The sequence below is a fragment of the Curcuma longa genome, chromosome 16 (genome assembly GCF_044706935.1).
Source record: "Curcuma longa cultivar G26 ecotype Majalengka, Jawa Barat chromosome 16, ITB_CL_G26_1.1, whole genome shotgun sequence".
NCBI lineage: Eukaryota > Viridiplantae > Streptophyta > Magnoliopsida > Zingiberales > Zingiberaceae > Curcuma > Curcuma longa.
In genome coordinates, this window is record NC_133876.1 from 10,625,573 (window position 1) to 10,644,961 (window position 19,389).

Sequence of the window (19,389 nt, forward strand, 5' to 3'; positions counted from 1 at the left end):
TTTTTCTTGAACTCGTCGGTTACTTTTCTTTTTTTCTTATTTGTTTTCATTCATGTTTTCATTATATTTAGTTTTTGTTTTGTGTGTTATTTTCCAAAACTGGTGATGAGATTATCTTGTTGGTTTTTGGTTTTTGTTTCCTTTTTCATTATGCTTGCTCCATTCTCTGTTATGCAAGTCTTTTTTTTTACGTGAACATGCTTGTATTTATACTTATATTTAAGCTACCAATCACGAATATCAATACTTATGACTCACACCGCGCAACGCGCGGTGCATGTACCACCTGCTAGTTTAAGCTAAATGTAAGCTAAAATACAGATTAATTATAAAATATTTTTTATTTTACTATTTTCTGGAGGTGAGAAAAAAATATTAAGAAACTTATAGGTTTTATTACAAACAAAAGTGATTTTTTTAATTTAAATGGGACAATACAACTCAACAAAACTGATACTTGGAGGAAGAAGAAAAAAATCGAAAAACCACGCTTAGAATTGCACTGAGATAAATCAGGGAGGAGAGAGGATTTTAGGATTTTTTTTTTATCTACTTCTTTGTTTACTTCCTCATGGATGATCAAATAATCATAAAATTGATCGTGTAAAACCTATAGTGACTAATTGTAACTTTTTAATTTATTTTTTCATAAATGATCATAAAATCAATCAGATCATTGGGAGAGATTTCTCTCTTTTGTTTTTTTGTTAAAGAAGGAAAGGAGGATTTTATTCTGATGGAGTAGCCTTAGATCCCGTTAATAATTGATCTCGTACAATAAGCAAGCATCCATGTGATACTAACTGCGTCAACACCATGGGGACATGCTTCTGGACACCTCTCGTCCCCATACTATCTTACTGGTTCCACACGATTGGCCTCACGACCATCTGTGAGGAGGTAAATCGAGAAATTACAGTTGATCATGACGCAGAATGGTATTACCTGGCTTCGCCAGAACTCAAACTCTTGTCCCCTTCTGCAAATCTGTTATGTCGTAACCAACTCAGCTATGTCCCGAAAGCTGCCTCACTCAAATCAATCCATGAGGTTGAGTAGTCACCTCACGTAATCGTATTAGTTAAGTTGCTGTGGCAAGAGAGGAGAGGATTCGAATCTCATATATTTGTATTTGGGATGCCACTTCGAGATTCGGATGAATAGAAGGGGGTTCGAATCTGATTGAAACAGAAATATTATAGACAAAATTCGATCCGAATGGGACATGAATTCTAAATCAATTTAAAAATTAGAAATTTAAATTCAGATAATCCGAATAGATCTAAATAACTCGATGAATCAGATCTGATTTAATAAAATAATTAAATAAAAAAATTAAAATATATAATAATAATAATTTAATTTTGAAACATATAACAACAAATCTCTTATTTAAATTATATCATAATTATATATTATGAATTTAAATATTTAAATTTAAGAATTTGATTATGTAAATCATACTCTAAAATTTTAATTTGGATCAATCCAAATTAATCCCGACTCGAAAATATTTTTATTTGACTTAAACTCTAAAACTTTCAATTTAATCTGATATTTTTAAAATTGACTCAAATCAGATTCATCATCAACAAATTATTGCAATTTTATGTCTTTTCACGGGACAGACATTATTTATAATAATTCTTATATTTTATAACCAACGCTGCTTCACGCAAACACTAATTTAAAAACTCGATTGCATAAAATCTCAGTATATGAATCTATTGAAATCGTATCACATTTTAATAAAATTTATAGTATTTTTTTCCTTGTTTTAATGAATATCATCACACATCTTCTAAACAAGCGATTCCATTGACTCCAAGACACTAAAAAGTTAGTAATAAATGTTTTACTAAAAGTTTGCATGGAGTAAGAGAGGTGACTAACCTATCGTCACAAGTAATCTTTAAAATTGAAATAACTACAAAAAAGTAAGTAAATTTTTTGAGGGAAACAAAGAAAAGAAGAGAGGATTTTAACTTACAAGGCATTAAACATTTTAAAGGGAAATCAAAATGCATCAACAGGTTTAACCCCTGCTCGTTGATCCCACTCATCAGGAGAGAGAGCATCTGCCATTATCTTCTCTTGCCCACGCCAAAGTATCTGTCATAGTGATATTAGAGAGAGCTAGCTAGCAATATCAGACCTAATTGGATAGCAGATGAGAGCAGAAAGTACCTTGTCTATGACTCCAAATTCTTTTGCTTGTATTGTGTCCATATAATAAGGTCCTTGATGAATAGCATTCTTGATTGTATCCACAGACTGTCAGTAAATAAATAAATAAATAAAATCAAATTCAGCATCTGTCTATTATTAAACAGCAGGATGAGTTTTATTTGCACTCACATTCCCAGTGTGCCTTGCTAAAAGTTTAACAAATGTGTCTCTATTCTTTAATGCCTGTGAAACCAGAATATCCATGAGAAAATACAGTTCATATGAATAATGTTTGACGAGAATGCATGCAAAATAGGCATTCTCCTTAGATAAAAATACCAATGAAGGGAATGGGAATAAACCTCCTCTGCACGAATAATCACATCGCTTGCTTGCATTAGGCCAGTAGATGGAAGACGAGGTTGTTGGATCATAGCTAATAAAAAACAAAAGCATATTGACAGATGAACGGGCGGTAAAAAAAAACAGAATAGCGTAAAGTGGAAAGATCATGTCGCCAAATAGTATCGGCATAATGGAACTTACTTTGAGCGTGGGGCATTGCAAATCGTCTACCTTTTTTCCCTGCGGCAAGAATTAGACATGCATGACCTATTGCAGCTCCAACAGCTACTGTCTCAATCTGTATTGCCAACAAGATACATTAGTTGCAAGTAACACACAGAAACAGATGGTTTGTTCTATTGGGGAGGATGCTATGAAACACTACTGATCAAATTGCCATAGCTAGTTGATGAAGGGTAATTGACGGTAAGCAAGAGGCACCCTGTAGGATGACACTGCGAGGGGAACAACTGAAAATGGTTGCTGGCATCCTGTAGGATGAGAAGCAAATGGAGACATCTGGTGGCCGAGGGGTCATGTCTCATTAGCTAGTTGGTGAAGCAATAGCTTACCAAGGTGATATCAAGTAGCCAATCAAAGAGAATGAACCCGCACTAGGATTGAAACACAACCCACATTCCTATGGGAGGCAACAAAGGCAAATTCATTCTCTGATGTCGTAAGAATAATTGATCAGAAAGATGAATATTCAGCTATGAAAATGTGTAATTTAGAGATTCCGATGATTTGTTTAATCAATGCAAAATTTGACCCATTTCTCATGTATATTTTGATCGCACACCACATTCATGCTATAGCTTCAGTTTTGTCAGTTTTTAACAAATCAATATCGCCATTCTGTGAGGTCACTCTGGCTATATCAGAAGACTCTGGTTACCACTGAGAATCAATACTTAATTATTTTGGAATTTCTTAGATTCTATAATTCATTTCAAACAATAAAAAAAAAGTGAAGTGGAAAGGCATGGACAATTGGACATACCTCATTCTTTACATGCTTCATAGCATCATAAATAGCAAAACCCTCTGTTTCCAATGCTACCTGCAAAAGTTGAAGATATTAAACGTTTTCTTCTTTAACATATTAAACGAAGAGCAACAGATCATGCAAATGAAGAGGTGAAGCAGAAAGACTGGTGGAATCACCACTGGCCAATCATAATTTGATTGCAATTAGCAACTCTTTAGAATATTTCCATAGATTACTTTAGCTAATCCACAGACACTTCTAAATTTTGTCCATTCCTGTTAGCAGAAAATATCTGTTGTGCAAATAAGAAACTCACCAAACAATCTAACATTATATTTGCACCAGAATGCCAAAGGCTTAATTCGAAAGGCTAATGGTGAGCAAACTGAGGATAAGAAACACCAAAAGCACTACATCAGAGCTAAAATATAGAAACTTATTCATAAGGAGTATGTATGGAAGAGTAGCCAAGATAACTGTCAGTGAGTTAGCCTAAATCCTACAGAATAAACTGAAATTCCTAATTTTTACTGTGGAGCATTAGTTTCTATTCCTAATTGTAATACATATTGGGGAAATTTCATTTACCAAGCTTCACTTAAACAAACTATGGAATGCATATTGAAGGTTATAAAACTATGGCGAATTTTCAAAAAGTGAGTAAACCATGGGGTTAAAATGAAATATTCACATAATATATGTAATGCAAACAACACAGTATCTATAGGTCTATCTTGTGAAAAATATAGACAGCAAAAATGGACTCAAATTTAAGCATGTCAGTTTTCCTTGATTTAGGTAAAAGCGAGAGAAATGGGAAAATGGCTTCTTACAGTTTCACCATCATCACGTGTTGTTCCAGTCGAATTAATGTAGATAAAAATAGGTTCTTTTGCATCCATCCATTGCAAGTAAAGCAATTGAGCAATCACAAGCTCTGTAACAACTGGCACCAACTGTCCATAAAAGATGGATTAGTTCAACAAGAATCATATCTATCATGTCAAACGAGTGGTAAAAGTGAAGATGGTAAAGGTTAGAAGAAACATAATGACAGAATTCATAGCATATTCATCACCTATAACATAAAATTATCTGCTACATTTACAAAATTCAGAAATAGAAATTCAACACTCTTATTGTGATTATCAAGCTTCTTCATTTAATAAGTTACGAATGATCCCTAGAGAAGAACTAAAACTTGAGCATATTCTCTATTACAAGTCAAATGTAAAACCAAATTATGAAAATTAAACAATCTTCCTACGATAGTAATTGCAAAGAACCTAAACTTGAGTTTAATACACGACAATGATAATACTGATATTGAAATGAGCAGAACTAATATAACAGTGGCATCATAGCAAAACCATCAGCTATTAATTAAAAGCAAAAGAGATTGAAATTCAACAACCACATTCGGACACTCAACATTCCCCCTACTTTTTATTTTTTTCAATGATGACGTAGGTATTATAGTAAATAAAAATTTCCACGAATCAAGGATGAATTTGTAAAAGTGCAAAGATTGAATTGAGAACTATCATATTATAATTGATGCTCCATAAAAGATATCCAGTCAAATAAAAAGAAACTGTTAAAAAAATGAATATGTGATTATCGTTAAAAAGAAATTGTTTATAGTAGAAGGAGATTTGATTCGACATACTGGAAGGGGGAGTAGGAGAATATATGTGTGCACAAAAATTTTATATTTAATAAAAGAAAAGAAAAAAGCAATACAAATTGTTGGCACTCACTTTTTTTTTTAATTAAAAAAAAAGGACCATGTGGTTACTTTACTTGCACACAGACCACAAAAACTGTCAAGTAAATAATTATATTCCTCAATATACTAAAAAACCACAACGAAAAGTAAGAAGTTGGTCCTCTCCTAACCCTGTATTCTAGAGGTGTCAAAAATGTGACCCACCAACCCGACCTGAGTCAACCCAAAAATTATCGAGTTAGGGTTGGAGGGTTTTCGGGTTCAGGTCGGGTTTGGATTAGAGGGTTTTGGATTGAATTGAGTTCGGGTTGGATTCAGATTAATCCGAGGTGACCGAATTTAGGGTTTGGGATTTTTTGAGGGTTAAATCAAATTTTATTTTTAAAATTAAGATGTTTTAACAGAATATTAGTAAGATAATGATGAAGTATTAAGATAAAAGTGAAGAATTATCGGAGAAAATAGTAAAAAATAATTTTTTCACGAGTTATTCAGGTTGGTCGGATTATATGGGTTCGGGTTTAGGATTTTTGGATTGAGTTCGGAATTGAGTCGGATTTGGGTTGAAATTTTTTTATAATATTTTTGCTTCGATCCGACCCGACCCACTCGAATTGACACCCCTAGTTTATTCTATCTATTCTATGACTTCATGACATATACTAAAACCAATTCAAGTCCTCCAATGCTTTTGATGTCATATATCCCATCTTTATACATGGTGGTAATTTATGTTATTCTGATTCAGGTATGATTATTTGACACAACTATGGGTCTAGGCGTTTGCAATCTCAATTTCTACAAGCTTAACTTGTCAACTGGTCAACAGGGCTGTTGATGTTCGACTTGGAGTGTTAATGTTGAATGTCCAACAATGGTACAGGTGGTAAATGAAGAGTATCAGAGAGGAGTATCTTTCCTGATAGCACCTAGTACAGGAAGTTTGCCATACTTATTTCCACTACCATTTTATGGGCCGCCTTTTGATCCATGAAAAGTGCATTTCTTGTGTTTTTCTTCTTACTTGAACTTTGTAAAAAATATATATATTAGTATTGACAAGAAACCTCAAAATTTTCTTGATGCGAAAACATTTCTGAAACAGTAAAATCCATTAGGTGATGATCAGAATATAGCTATCAATCACATGCAATTGAAAATTATGCTTCAAGACTTACTGGCATGCCAATGTAGACAATTCGTCCATGAAGAAGTAATGATGGCAAATCTGGGGGAGGTCTTCTTGGTCGATGTTCGTTATAAGAAACAGAACGCTCTACCTAATCAAGGTTTGTAATACAAAAACCATAAGTATATTGAAAAACATAAACTTCTATTTTCTAACTAAATAAATAGGAAAAAAAACAAAGCAACCTTGGAATAAAAAAAAACATGGCAATAACATGTAGCTTAGAGAAAAACTGAGATTATTTGAAATTGCAGACACATTGATTATAGTTTACCATTAATTGTAGTAAAAAGGAAATAATATGATGTGATATTTAGAAGTAGAACCAATCTATCCCAATTTTTTATTGAATATACCTACTCAATATATAAAGAATAGGCTACATAAAGAGTACCAAAAATACAACACCATAAATATATCCAGCAACTTATGAACATAAAAACAAAATAATCTAACACACAAAGTAAGAGGATCAAGATTCAAAATACCAACGTCAGTGCTGGAATTGATGTTGTTGCAGAAAGGTAAGGTCACTGTTGTTATTTTAAACTTTTACATAGCTAGGATATTCAATGCCGATGTTCTTGTTTAACTATAATGACATTTATATTTCATTCTGCCAATAATGAAACTAGGAAAATATATTGTGTGAAGCACTTTTTTGTTGCGGCCTTTTAACACAGCTAATTTCAGTGATTTTATTCCATTGTACTTAAATTATTTCCTAAGATGATGCCTAAGATAGGAAAGAACTCCTACAAACAAAAATTGAGAGAGATTCTGGTGTAATGAAAAGGAAGAGAGTACTTCTGTTAATCGAAAAGCTAAAGACTCTGACTATAACACTTAAATTGTCAATGTAAACTAAAAATCATGATTTGATATCTCATACAATGCCAGGCGTACCGAGCGACATGGCGTTTCGATAAATTAACAAAATTTGATAATGTTCAGCAAAGGTAATTTATCCAATATTTAGTAATGTTAATGGGTGTCATGTTATGTCAACACTCAATACCTCTTAGCATGCTACAATATGCATCAAGATAAATTGAAATATTGTTTGTTATTTCTGCAGTTTAGGGCGTACAATACAACATCAGAACTAGATCATTCCAGATAGGATACAAAGGCAACTTAGATATATAGTTGTGTTTCTTCTTTTTCTTCTTTATCTACTTCCTTTTTTTTGCATTTAATTTGTCACCTGCACACCATACGTTGAAACATTGGCATAGTACCAAAATAATATCGTCCCAATTAAAGATTGAATTTCAACGCAGATTGATATCTTGAACCTTGCTAAAAATTACAATAATTATTTACTGAATCTGAAAGACACCAAAACAGATGCTTGTAATGTAGATACCAAATTTATGGTAATAATCAATCACATGTTTTGGAATGCAACTGTTGCATAGTTATATTACCAAAAATCTAATGTAGTACGTGAAAGTCATTATAAATTTCCATAGAGAAATAAACAATGCTGCAGAAACTTGAAAACCATTTTAAACCACAACCAATTATCTCAACTATCATTTACATAAAAAAGAAAGAAATATGGCAGTTGGTTCACACACTGGAATGCTACAGTTTGTTGTTGCTCGAGGTGGTATTACAAACAACTTTTACCCTTGCCACGACCATTTGGAAATCTTCATCCAATTCCCTAGCTAACTCAACTGAACCAATTGCTATTTTCCTTTTCTTAAACAAAGTTTCACCTATCAAACTAAGATAACCCATTTCCTTCTTATAAGATAAATCTTTCCTTTTAAAAGGAGAAAACCCTTTCAAATTAATGTCTATGAATTCTCTCATGTCCATCACTGCGGACCTCCCAGAAGATTTGTTCTGGTGCTAAATGAAAAAACCCTTTTGACACGAATCCTCGGCACCCAAATTAATATTTCGAATTCAACGAAAAGAAAGATAAACTATACGATCCATCTATTCGTACCTCCCATAAGATTCAATCCTGATCCCGGCACAAAAACCCTTTCTTTTTTTTTTTTGACACAAATCGCCCGGAATCCAAATTAATATTTCAAAAAGATACCAGAAGACAATTAAAACGATCTAGAAAGTACCTGTGCTGGACTAGCCATGAGCGTCGGGGAGGCGAAGAGATCGAGGTAGGGCGGCATGTCGCGGTTGCCCGACGACGCCAAAGCCAGTGGGTCGGGAGCGGCAGCAGCCGCTTCGGCCAGCTTGGAGAGGAAGGGATCGCGGGGGTTCAGGGGAGGCATCGGCGGCGGCGTCCTTGCTGCCCTAATCTTGAGGGGAGCAGCAGCATCTGCCGACAAGGAGAAGGAGGAGGAGGAGGAAGGACGAGAGGAGGACAAACCGGAGGGAACGAAAGCCAGAGGCATCCGAGGCGAGAGGAATCGGAAGCTTACAGCGCCGCACGCCATCTTCTCGTCGCCTTTCGCCCTTCGCCCTTCGCCCTTCGCCCTTCGCTTTCGCTTCGACTGAGGACTTCGAGCTCTAGGACTGAATTCTTGAGGGCCAACGAGGGCACGCAAATAAATAGATCGGATATCAATTCTTGGAAAAATAAAATATAAAAATTAATATATAAAAATTAATTTTTTTATTTTAAAAGAATATGAAAAGGACACTAATTTTTTTCCTTCTAAAATAGCTTTATTCCCGTTGTAGTAATTTTGGTCGTTAAAATATATTAAAATACTCTTAAAAATTTTAAATAAAATTATTTTAATATTCATTAAGACTTAAGAATGCTTAAGTATTAATTAAAATAATTTAATTTGGTCAAAAACTAACCAATTATTATTGTATTAATTTTGATCAAAATTATCCAATTGATACAATAAAATGTAACAAACTAAATTTATTTAAAATAATTTTAATTAAAACTACTTATGTCATAATAATTTTGATCAAAACTAGATTGTAATAATTTTAACTAAAGCTATTACAACATCAAAATCAACATTAAATTTCTCTTATTTTGTAAAATAAATACACTAACAAATACCTTCGAGAGTTTTAAATCATCAAAATACTCCTAATTATTTAAAATTGCTATCTGTTTGATAGCTTTAGCAAAGCCTTCTTTTTATCAAAAACAAAGAGAACAATAAGAAGAATGTTGAACCTTCAGACTACAAACCCACAAACATAGATGGGATTCAACTATAAGAACAAGTGCAACTCTTCAATGCTAAGTTCTACCTTGCCAGATGACAACTAAAATTCAGCATCTCGCGAGCCCGTTAGATGCGAACCTCTTCGTATTAGTCGTCGAAGTGTGGTGTTGATTGTACATACAACTCTTCCTCATCTTCTTCTTCTTCCTCATCCATGGCACCAACCCAGTTACTAGGATAATGCTGTGATAGGGGATTCCTATCAGCATCTGCCCTTTCTGCAAAAGGAATCAAATTCAGTGAAACCAGTGAAGCATCAAGCAGCAATAAATAGTAATTGTAGTTCAAAACACTCGAGTTTCTAAATTTGTTTGTTCCGATAATCCCCTTGAGGCTCACCTCTCTGGTTGGCTTCCGAGCGCTGCTGTCTGAAATATTATCAGAGTAAAGGGAAAACTGGGATATCTGATATGGAAGGACATCAAAAGATTGATGCAGATCCAGGTTTGATGATACTCAATGTTCCATTTTTCTTAAGCATATCCCTAAATGCAGGTTGCAATCGAAAATGCCCAAGTCAAATGATAAAATCTGTAGATTCGCATGATACTGCAAAATTACTTGGAGGATCACAACAACAAATGAACCTTCAATGGCAAAATCAAACGTTTGTTAATCAATGGATGATTACCACAGAGCAGCATGATCACTATATTTGATGGTAGGTTTATTTTATCGATCAAAAACCTTTGTGCTAGATTAAGAACTGACAGAAATAATCATAAGATGGTATACTTTATAACCATTAAATTCTAAAGCATGAGATTTAATATGAACATGTGAATTCACTAAGCTACACCTTAAAAGTATGAAGATGAATAAACAAGTATATTGCAGTGGAAGGGTAACTAGAAAAAATATGATCAAAACAAAGCAAGCAGATCGAGTAGAGACGGGAAAAAGAAAAAAAAGGATGGCCAGGACAATATCTAGACAACCAAAAAAGCTCTCATTATTGTAGACAATGAGGATGATAATATCCATTGTCAGTTTATAGTAAGAATGAACTTTGCATTTATTTAATTATAGAAAAGAATATGAAGAAGACAGTATGAATTGTCCTCGACAGATCCAATCTTCTGTTTATGCCAACCAAAATTGCTCCAGGTGATCTACTACTGTGGAGAAACACAATAAAATGTCTCCATTATCTGGGTTCCCATGTTGCAAATTATTAGATCAAGATGACAAAACACATAGGACGTAATATATTAGCACCATCTAACTCATTAGCTGCTTGGTAATGCAAATAGGTTATGCAGAGAACTATATCATCGAAGTTGGACTTGCAACTATAGATCAGTTCCTATAATCATGGATAAAAAAGCAGTATTCAGGATACATATCCAGTATGTCTTCCCTGGGATTGGGTGCTGTCTGATCATTTGTCGCATGATGTGTTCCTCTATCATTGGGCATGCTAGATCTTGGATTTCCTTCAACTTGAGCTTGATTTTCTCTGACATTACCAGAACTTCTGGCAGCACTACCTGTTGAGAAAAAAAATATAAGATACTAAAATTGACACATACAATTGCGACTCGTTGAAGACCAAATAGACAGACCTGAGAGTTCTGACCAGATTTTGGTGTGATTAGAAGGATTGTTAGAAACTGGTAATGCATTAGCATTACAAGCCGTTGAAGGATCTGATTGTGGCACTGGAGGAACAGATGGTTGCTCTAGGCCATCATTAAGTTGAGATACTAGCATGGTAGCAAGAACTAAGGTTGCATCAAAGTCTGAATTTGTTCCATCATCAAACCCAAATTTTGGTGCCATTAGAATAGGTCTTCCTTCCAAAGAATAAAGTTAGTAGAAGGATGATTTCATAGCAAAAGCAATAATGCTAGTAAATCTAGAAACTTACTCCCCAGCTTTTTTGAAAAAGATATGGATGTCAACTTCACACCCTTCACAAAATGTCTGAAAAGCCTATTTTGAAAGAGGATATACAGCATAATTAGACAAGTCGCGTCTAGAAAGTCAGAGGGAAGCAAAAGGAAAAAAGCTTCTGCTAATTGAAACATTGCAGTGCAAAAGGTCCAACAGAATTACCAAGTTGTAAAACAACCAAATTGAAGTCAACATTCCTATCCAATAATAATAGGATTAAGACCTAATAGAAAATGCTCATATATAAATAAAACACAGTTTTAGAAGTTCCTTTTACACTTTTTTGGAATGAATGAATCATGTATTGAAAGAAGAGCAAGTATCAAAAAGGAAATCCTCGCGCCAGGTAATTTTTGTTTCCTGCTTCAAGTATGAATCTGAATGCTGTTTCTTTTTCTCTCTAAATTAATTTGATTATCTTAGCTTCTAGATTGTTAATATCGAGCATTATTCTCTTTCGCAGGATGGAAACCAATTCTTTCACCATTTAACTAGTTTAACAACTATAATGAATAAGTTGATCTTCCAACAGAAAGACAAAATAACAAAGATGACCGACACCAACAATGCAGCATGAAAGAATTCAAAAGAGAATAAAAAACTGCAAAACACCTTCAATTCCTTCATGCTGAATGTGATATCCACGGGATCTCCAATGTGTGTATACTGCAGAAACTCCTCTGCAGGATCAATCCAAAGCTGCGTGTGCAGTGTCGCGTCGTTATGATCTGCGGAAAGGACAAAATAAATTAACCAAGTAAACAATGTAAAAACGAACCTCGTCCAGAACACCAGGAGAAGAATGTACATACAGTTAGAAAGCCAAGGTCACACCTTTAGTAGGATCTACATAGCTTCGAAGCTCCACTGCCTTCCCTCCAATCTCATCCCCATCGTCTGATGGAATTACCGACGAATCGGTCGCAATGACTGTGATTTCCTGCATCGACGATTGGAAATTGGCAAGCAGACGAGCGAGGTCACGCGGCCGTACAGCGAGGCTGCTTGGGAACTGCCGTCGGTCGAGCGATAGGTGCTGGATGTCGGGATCGACGTTACAGGTGATCCAATAGGTCTTCTTGACGCCTGAAATCCACGCGGAATAAGAAAGGGCCGATCAAGGAACGATTTTTTTTAGGGCAAGGCAAGTAGCGGAGCGGAGCACCAACCGTTGATGCAGTGGAGGGTGCACTGGAGCTTGGCGGCGTCCGGAGAGGAAAGTGCGGCGTCGAAGCGGTCCATTACGGCGGCGGGAGTGCGGAGCACGGAGCACAGGGATTTCAGGAGGACGCTGCAGCGGGTGGGAGGGGAGGCGAGGGAGTAGACGTCGAAGGCGGAGGGGAGGAAGGAGACGATCTGGTAGGCAGACCGGGAAGCGTTGAGAGTGTGGAATTCGAGCTGCGCGAGGAGAAAAAGGAGGTGAAGTCATAGGGAGAAGCGAGAGGGCTAGAGAGAAGACGAGAGGGAACCTTGGAAGAGGAGGCGAGGAGGACGAGCTCAGTGCCGACGCGCGCGAGGCAGGTGATCGAGCGGGTGAAGGTCTTGAGGGCGTTGCCGCTCAGTGAGAGCTCCATGCTTGGTCTCGAGGTCGAGGTCGAGGTCGAGGAAGAGGAGAAACACAAAGGGTTTTATAGTGATATAAGAATTATAGAATATTAATTGCTAAATATATTACAAAATATTAAACCGATTATAATATTCTTAATCCATCATTATTGATCAAAATGACTATAAAATAAATTTAAATAATTTATATTTTTTTAAAAAAAAATAATTCATATATAAATAAAATAAGATAGATCAGACCCCACAATCAAAAGACCAATATCATAGTCACCTGGGGCATAACTGAGTTGGTTACGATGGAACACATTTATAGCAGATGGTAAGAATTCAAATCTTGACGAAGCCGAGACAATACTCTCCTCCACCAACTATAATTTCTCTATTTACCTCCTTACAGATGGATTCCATCTTTTACATGGATGGTCATAAACCAGTATTATATCTAGACAACACTAGCTATTGAACACACACATATGATCTCATACAAAACACCACACATCACAAAATCAATTTCATCAAACAAAACACCACACACCATAAAATCAATCTCAAATCAATCTCATCTCATGAACAGATTGGATGCTATCATATGATCTCATACAAAACACCATACACAGATTGGATGCTACCAATTTTAGATTTCTTGCCTCCCATATATAATATGACTTAAGAACCTGTTGCATCTCCTCAAATAATTTATATTTTGACTCGTGCCATTTGTATACAAAACGGTAATTTAAAAAATTTCACTCTGTATTTTTTTTCATAATTTTTATTTTCATCCTCTAAATAAAATATAAGTTGATTTATAGGAAAATGCAAAATTTTAAATTAGTATTCTTGGCGCCTTTTTTGCCTTATTCTGCAATCTTGTAAGGCTACCTTGAAAAACCACCGACTCTTGCCTAAAAATAGCTTCTTTTTTCCTCTTCTTTTCCTCCCCTTCTTCTTGATCCTTTACGGCTTGCAGCTTCCGACGATGGCGAACGAACGAGCAGCTCCGGATCGGCTGGAGGCGCCGGTGCCCATGGAGGATACCGTGCGAGCACTCATCGACCTCCTCGTCGAGCCTCTCCTCCCCGCGAGTGCTTCCCAGCAATACTCTCCCACCAAGGATGAACAGCTCGCCGTCGCCAAACAGGCAAGCTCTCTCTCTCTCTCAATTTCGTCTGCTGTTACTTGTGGAGAGCCAGTGCGAGTTCGCGGGCGAGAGGTGGTGCTGCGATTGACGGGCTTGGAGGGACGTTGTGGGCCACTGGGTGCGGGTGAGAGTGCAGGGATAGGGTTTAGGAGGACCGAATGCTAGCGCCGGGAAGAGGACGGTCGGCCGGGTGTGCAGGCGCCACGAGACAAGGGCAGGAATGGACTCGAGTCGCCAGGGAGGGCTAGCTCGAGCCCTCGTTCGGGATCCAACTGCGGCGGAGGTCGTAGTCTCTGCATCGAGTCCTCGTCGGTACTCGTGGTCGCCGTATTGTCGTCGTAGTCTCTCTCTCTCTCTGAAAACAAAGCCCTAGAAAATTCCATTCCATTTCTAGTTCGCACTTCACACCCTACCAGACAAACTCAGCATGAAGCCAAAATGTTGAATCGTCTTCTCCCCTCTTTTTCCTCTTCGCGCCAGTTTTATCTTTCCTTCCCTTCTTCGAGATCGAACACCGACTCTGGGCTCGGCGATTTGCTCTCTCCCGCCGCACCATGTCTTCTTCTTCCTCTCTTCTCCCTCCCTCAAGGCGGAACAAGGAGCTCCGGAGCCACCGGCCGATCCCCTGCACATGGAGGACACTGTGCAAACCCTAATGACCAGGAGCAACAATCCGTCGCCAAACAGGCGCACCATCGCTCCAAATTTCATACTTTTCCACTAATCAAAGTTTTAATAATTTTTATTTGTAAAATTTTTAATTAATTTTTATTGCTGATCTAACAATGTTTTATTTCAAAAAATCACAATTTGTTTTTGTACAACATTTTTGTTTGTATACCATAATTTGCCATCTGAAAATTATCTTGATTATTTTAGTTCTTCTGTAAATAATGATGCAGATGCACTCTGTTGTCCTCCTCTATGATTACTACCACAGGAAGGAATTTCCGCAGCTTGAGTTTCTCGATTTTAGATCATTCTGCAAACAAGCAACTAGGAGCAAACCAAGTCTTCTTAGTTTTATGAAATTCATGCACGAAAATATGGAACATCCATTAGATTCAGACACAGAGCTTTCTATCCTGGAAAAAGAGATTATGACTGCTTGCGATATTGCTGCAACTTTAGACGCATCAAAGAATTCTCCAGACATAGAAGGATGGCCAGTTTCCAAGGTTGCTGTATTTCTTGTAGATGCTGATCATGCGAAATGTTATCTTGAGTTTGGCTCTATAACTCAGGGAATCCGGTCTTTGCCAGAGAAAAGACTAGACAAACCAATTGGCAATAGGAGCAAATTATTTCCTTCAGATTATTTTGATGAATCATTGAAAAATGAAGTTTCACTTCAGAAGCTTGCATTTTCTGCTGTGCAGCAAAAAACAGGTGCTAATGTTTCCTTAACTCAGAATAAATTGAGAAATAGTTTTTCTTTAGGCAATTGAATTGTGTATCTTGGCATACATGTGTAGTTGTCCATGTTTTGCTCAATTTTAGAGGCTAATGATGCTATGTAAATGTATGAGTAGCATTGGTTAGTTTGTTTTATTGTATATTTTTCTCGTCCTCAGATAGATTTTTGTATCCATATGATATTCCTACCCTACTATTGTTGCCTAGTTATCAAAGAAATTTAACCAATAGCTTTGTTATTTATATGCATTGTTATCTTGAAAGTAACTTTTCCTACTGTGGAACAGATGATTGCTGCTCTAAATTATCAATTCTGGAAAATCATCTGGTATACTCATTAAGCGACAAAAAGACAACGACTATGCTATATATAATGGAGACTCCTCTAGAGCCTACCAGTGAAGCACTCTTGGAATTTCCTATAAAAGATGTGCTAAACAGGTCTTTACCACAATAACAATGAAAGTTTTTATCTAACTGCTATGCTTTTACGATTTCGTTATTTATAGTTTGGAAGTTTTGAATATGGTTTGATCGAACTATTCTTTGCTATCCAACTTTAATGATGATATCAGTTGAATTTACAGCTTGAGAGGTCCTCTCATCAAAACAGGCTCAACCCCTGAAGTCACTCCAGTCGTCGAGTACTACCATTTGTTGCCATATGTCGATAAACTGTCAGAGTGGCTGTCCAGGCAAGTAAATCTAAGTATCCTAGTTGTTGCTCAGTAAATCTAAGTATCTTTTTGCAACAGGGTAACACCACATTCTGCTCCTTTAAATTCCCTGGCAAAGCACCCAACAGATGTGCATAATTTATCAGAGTCACCGAGACCAGTTACCATGGTAGATCATGGGCTAAACCAATCTTACCTGCTGCCAACGTCAAGAGATGAGACAGCAGAAGGAAAATCTGCCATAAAGGAGAACATGAACAGGACAGCAACATCAGATGTGAATATCTGTACAATTAGCAAATCTTTGAAAGAATCAGCATTTGCAGTGTCTGATAGTTGCAAGATGGGGAACAACTCATCTGCTGGCCAATGGCAACCACCATCACCAAGAGAGGAAGATGCAGGAAGCAGGAAAAGTCTGAATAAGCGTGGAAGTGACGTATACTGTTCTTCAAATGATGCCAATGTTGGTTACAATGACAAGGTAATGTTTCTTTATAGTTGATTTACATGTTTTGTTTCGTCTAGTGGAATAAGACTTGATGGTTGTTATTGTCATTGTATCATCTTTCTAGCTCCATCACTGAAATCTTTGCTGCCGTTTATAGGCAGATGGAATGAATATGATAAAAAAGCCACGTAAAGAAGAAGGAGATTCAAGAGAAGAAGGAGATTCCCATCATGTGTCTCTCGTACCAGTTCAGCGTACCACTGAAAATCTTGATGAATTTAAGCCTGCCGTTAAAAAAGAGCTTTTGCATGCTTGCTTGAGCATTCTTCAGAAAAGACGAGATGATTTGGTAGACTGTTTCTTTTCTGAACATAATTTGGTTTCTTTTTTTATTAATAAGTTCTTTTTCTGATAGGTTGAAGAACATCGATATATGGGTGGTGATGCACTTGCTCAGTGTGAGATGGCAATACAAGCAATTCTAGCTGGTAAATTTTTTTTATTGGATATACCTAATTATCCATCCGCGAGCAAATTTTGTTTGCTTGCTAAGTGAAGGGAAACTGGAGAGAGAATTAAGTTTACTTGAGTGGAAAGAAATAAAAATTTCCCTTTCACCATTTACTTGATGGTAATATAGGAGGATGTAAAAAGTTTGTCAGTCACTATTCCCATCTACTGCAAAACATGAAATAAATGCTTTTATTAATAGCAATCAGTAAATGCATGGTGCGAATGGAACTGGACTATGCTCTTTACGACTATAACCTACATAACATATCCGTGTCCTTACTAATTCCAATTTATGCTCTAGTCCTTTACTTCAGTGGCAGTGTTATGGCAAAGTTTCAAAAATGCAAGCAGTTACTATTGGATAATATAATCTATTGTTTGTTTATCATTTTTTAAAGGGAAATCAAATGATGAATCAGCGGTTCGTGCCTGTAACACTTTGTGCTCGAGCCAAATGCACACATCTACGTCTACGTCCTTACCTTCTGAAGCTAAGAACAAACAGCAAGAGATCAGAATTAGGAGATTTTCGGAAGTAATTCTCAGGTCAAAAAATTCTTGCCAGGTAAGTTATATTTGTTGACTGCTGTTTTTATGCAATCAAGTCTTAGTCTTATCCTACTAGATGGATCGTAATGATGAACTGAAAAATAAATAAATAATACTTTACATTTACTGTATCATAAAATATAAAATTAGTGGGGTCTTAGATTATTTTTTTCCATGCTATTTGTGCTCGACTCATGTAAGATTTTTGGCTTTTGCAGGAATTGAATGACATTTGTTCTCAGAATGGCTGGATAATGCCGGCATATACTGTGTTTCCATCCATTGTTAATGGTAAGCTAATGTCTGTTCTCTTTTCATTAGAGAATAATCTATTCGTTAACAAGTTGCTCTCGTTTACATTTTCTTAAGACACTTCAGGTTATGCAACTTTTCATTCGGTGTATTACTTCATTTCTGGTTGTAAGCAGTCGTCAATTATGACACAAACTTTGTTTCTTCTTTTCGCAGAAAGTTTCCAGGCTACTGTGTCAGTGAGAGGAATTGATTTTGAAGTTAATGTTGTTGGTGATTTCAGGAGCAATCCTTGCCAAGCTCGATTATCTGCAGCTACTAAAATGGTGGCCCAACTTCATATCATGGCAGATCAACAAAATGTTGTTGAATGTTGAACTCAAGTTCCTCCTTTTGGGGGGATGCAAACTGTTTCAGTATGCTCCATGGTCTCTTGGTTTAGGTAATTGTTCTCTCTCTAAACAAACGCAACCTTTAATGTTGGATTTTGATCAAAGTATTTGGAGCTTGCAAAAAGTACATGAAATAGGAATAAGTTAGTCAGATTGATCAATTTTGTTAGTTTCAGGAATTGATATGGTAAAGACTAACAGATATTGGAAGTCTACTACTAGCTTATCGATCAAACGCATGTCTAAAGTGGTTTTAGTTGGATGTGACTGGGATTTGCCCAAACTGTAACCAAGTTCGGCTGATGGGGTTTGGCTGGGTTAACTGGGTGTTGTAGTGGAAATTTGGTGAAATGTACCAAGCTAAAATGGGGTTCTAGGTTGAAGTGGTTTGATAGGGAGCTCGTGAGTTGGCCTGGCGTTCTCGCTCATCATAAAGTATTCTACTTAGTACATGAAATCCTATGCCTGAAATATTAGCACAACAACGTTGAACATAAATGCAGAAGCTTTTAAGTTTCAAATTGGTTGTACAGTCATGACACCAAAGAAGCAATTATTCAAAAACCATTCCATCAATAGAGAGAGAGAGAGAGAGAGATCTCACAGTATGAAAGAGGTAGAGAAGAAACTCCAACTTTGATCCCTAGTCTGCAAACTTATTCAGGCGGTGGAGGATTCTGCGGTGGTGGTGGTTGTGGATGCTTTCATACAAAAGTGCGCGTTGCGATGAGTTCACCGAAGATGAAGCTCTGCAAGACAGCACCTCCCACATTGAATTACTACTATCCCCAGACTTCTCCAAAAGCAACTGCCCCTGTTTGTAGTTATCCTGCCCTTTGGACTTTTTGGCTGCCCACTAGTACTGATCGGAACCACAATCTTGGAAGCAGGCTGACTGAAATAAGAGTAGTTTCCGACCTTGTCTGCAGATCCCCAG

The 19,389-nt window shown here is 36.6% G+C and overlaps 3 protein-coding genes across 3 annotated transcripts; 1 reads left to right on the forward strand and 2 right to left on the reverse strand.

Moving 5' to 3' along the window:
• Window positions 1-1,898: 1,898 nt before the first annotated feature.
• LOC141847392 (ATP-dependent Clp protease proteolytic subunit-related protein 3, chloroplastic) lies at window positions 1,899-8,905 on the reverse strand. The gene is made up of 9 exons (XM_074735435.1): window positions 8,517-8,905; window positions 6,413-6,514; window positions 4,339-4,461; window positions 3,518-3,577; window positions 2,716-2,812; window positions 2,532-2,605; window positions 2,359-2,412; window positions 2,188-2,274; window positions 1,899-2,112 (listed from the first exon to the last, which is right to left on the reverse strand). The coding sequence occupies exons 1-9, from the start codon at window positions 8,838-8,840 to the stop codon at window positions 2,017-2,019; spliced, it is 1,017 nt and encodes a 338-aa protein (XP_074591536.1). The 5' UTR covers window positions 8,841-8,905; the 3' UTR covers window positions 1,899-2,016.
• Window positions 8,906-9,581: 676 nt separating this feature from the next.
• On the reverse strand, window positions 9,582-13,069 carry LOC141848021 (uncharacterized). The gene is made up of 9 exons (XM_074736133.1): window positions 12,965-13,069; window positions 12,665-12,893; window positions 12,330-12,581; window positions 12,108-12,223; window positions 11,470-11,534; window positions 11,165-11,391; window positions 10,942-11,089; window positions 9,939-9,967; window positions 9,582-9,817 (listed from the first exon to the last, which is right to left on the reverse strand). The coding sequence occupies exons 1-9, from the start codon at window positions 13,067-13,069 to the stop codon at window positions 9,687-9,689; spliced, it is 1,302 nt and encodes a 433-aa protein (XP_074592234.1). The 3' UTR covers window positions 9,582-9,686.
• Window positions 13,070-14,040: 971 nt separating this feature from the next.
• LOC141847104 (uncharacterized) lies at window positions 14,041-18,437 on the forward strand. Its single transcript, XM_074735083.1, has 10 exons — window positions 14,041-14,202; window positions 15,105-15,591; window positions 15,906-16,059; window positions 16,206-16,313; window positions 16,374-16,779; window positions 16,904-17,095; window positions 17,162-17,234; window positions 17,658-17,824; window positions 18,027-18,099; window positions 18,277-18,437. Exons 1-10 carry the CDS (start codon window positions 14,041-14,043, stop codon window positions 18,435-18,437), a joined length of 1,983 nt encoding a protein of 660 aa, XP_074591184.1.
• Window positions 18,438-19,389: the final 952 nt, after the last annotated feature.

Bases quoted from the DNA above. Each gene is read 5' to 3' on its own strand.
- LOC141847392 (XM_074735435.1), bottom strand. From the start codon at position 8,840: ATGGCGTGCGGCGCTGTAAGCTTCCGATTCCTCTCGCCTCGGATGCCT. The intron at 6,515-8,516 runs GTACTTTCTAGA...AACCTTGATTAG, and splicing joins TCATGGCTAGTCCAGCACAG to GTAGAGCGTTCTGTTTCTTA. The intron at 2,413-2,531 runs GTTTATTCCCAT...CTGGTTTCACAG, and splicing joins TGATTATTCGTGCAGAGGAG to GCATTAAAGAATAGAGACAC.
- LOC141848021 (XM_074736133.1), bottom strand. From the start codon at position 13,069: ATGGAGCTCTCACTGAGCGGCAACGCCCTCAAGACCTTCACCCGCTCG. The intron at 12,894-12,964 runs GTTCCCTCTCGT...CTCCTCGCGCAG, and splicing joins TCCTCGCCTCCTCTTCCAAG to CTCGAATTCCACACTCTCAA. The intron at 9,968-10,941 runs GTATCCTGAATA...ATAATATTTCAG, and splicing joins AGGGAAGACATACTGGATAT to ACAGCAGCGCTCGGAAGCCA.
- LOC141847104 (XM_074735083.1), top strand. From the start codon at position 14,041: ATGGCGAACGAACGAGCAGCTCCGGATCGGCTGGAGGCGCCGGTGCCC. The intron at 17,096-17,161 runs GTAGACTGTTTC...TTTTTCTGATAG, and splicing joins AGAAAAGACGAGATGATTTG to GTTGAAGAACATCGATATAT. The intron at 18,100-18,276 runs GTAAGCTAATGT...TTCTTTTCGCAG, and splicing joins GTTTCCATCCATTGTTAATG to AAAGTTTCCAGGCTACTGTG.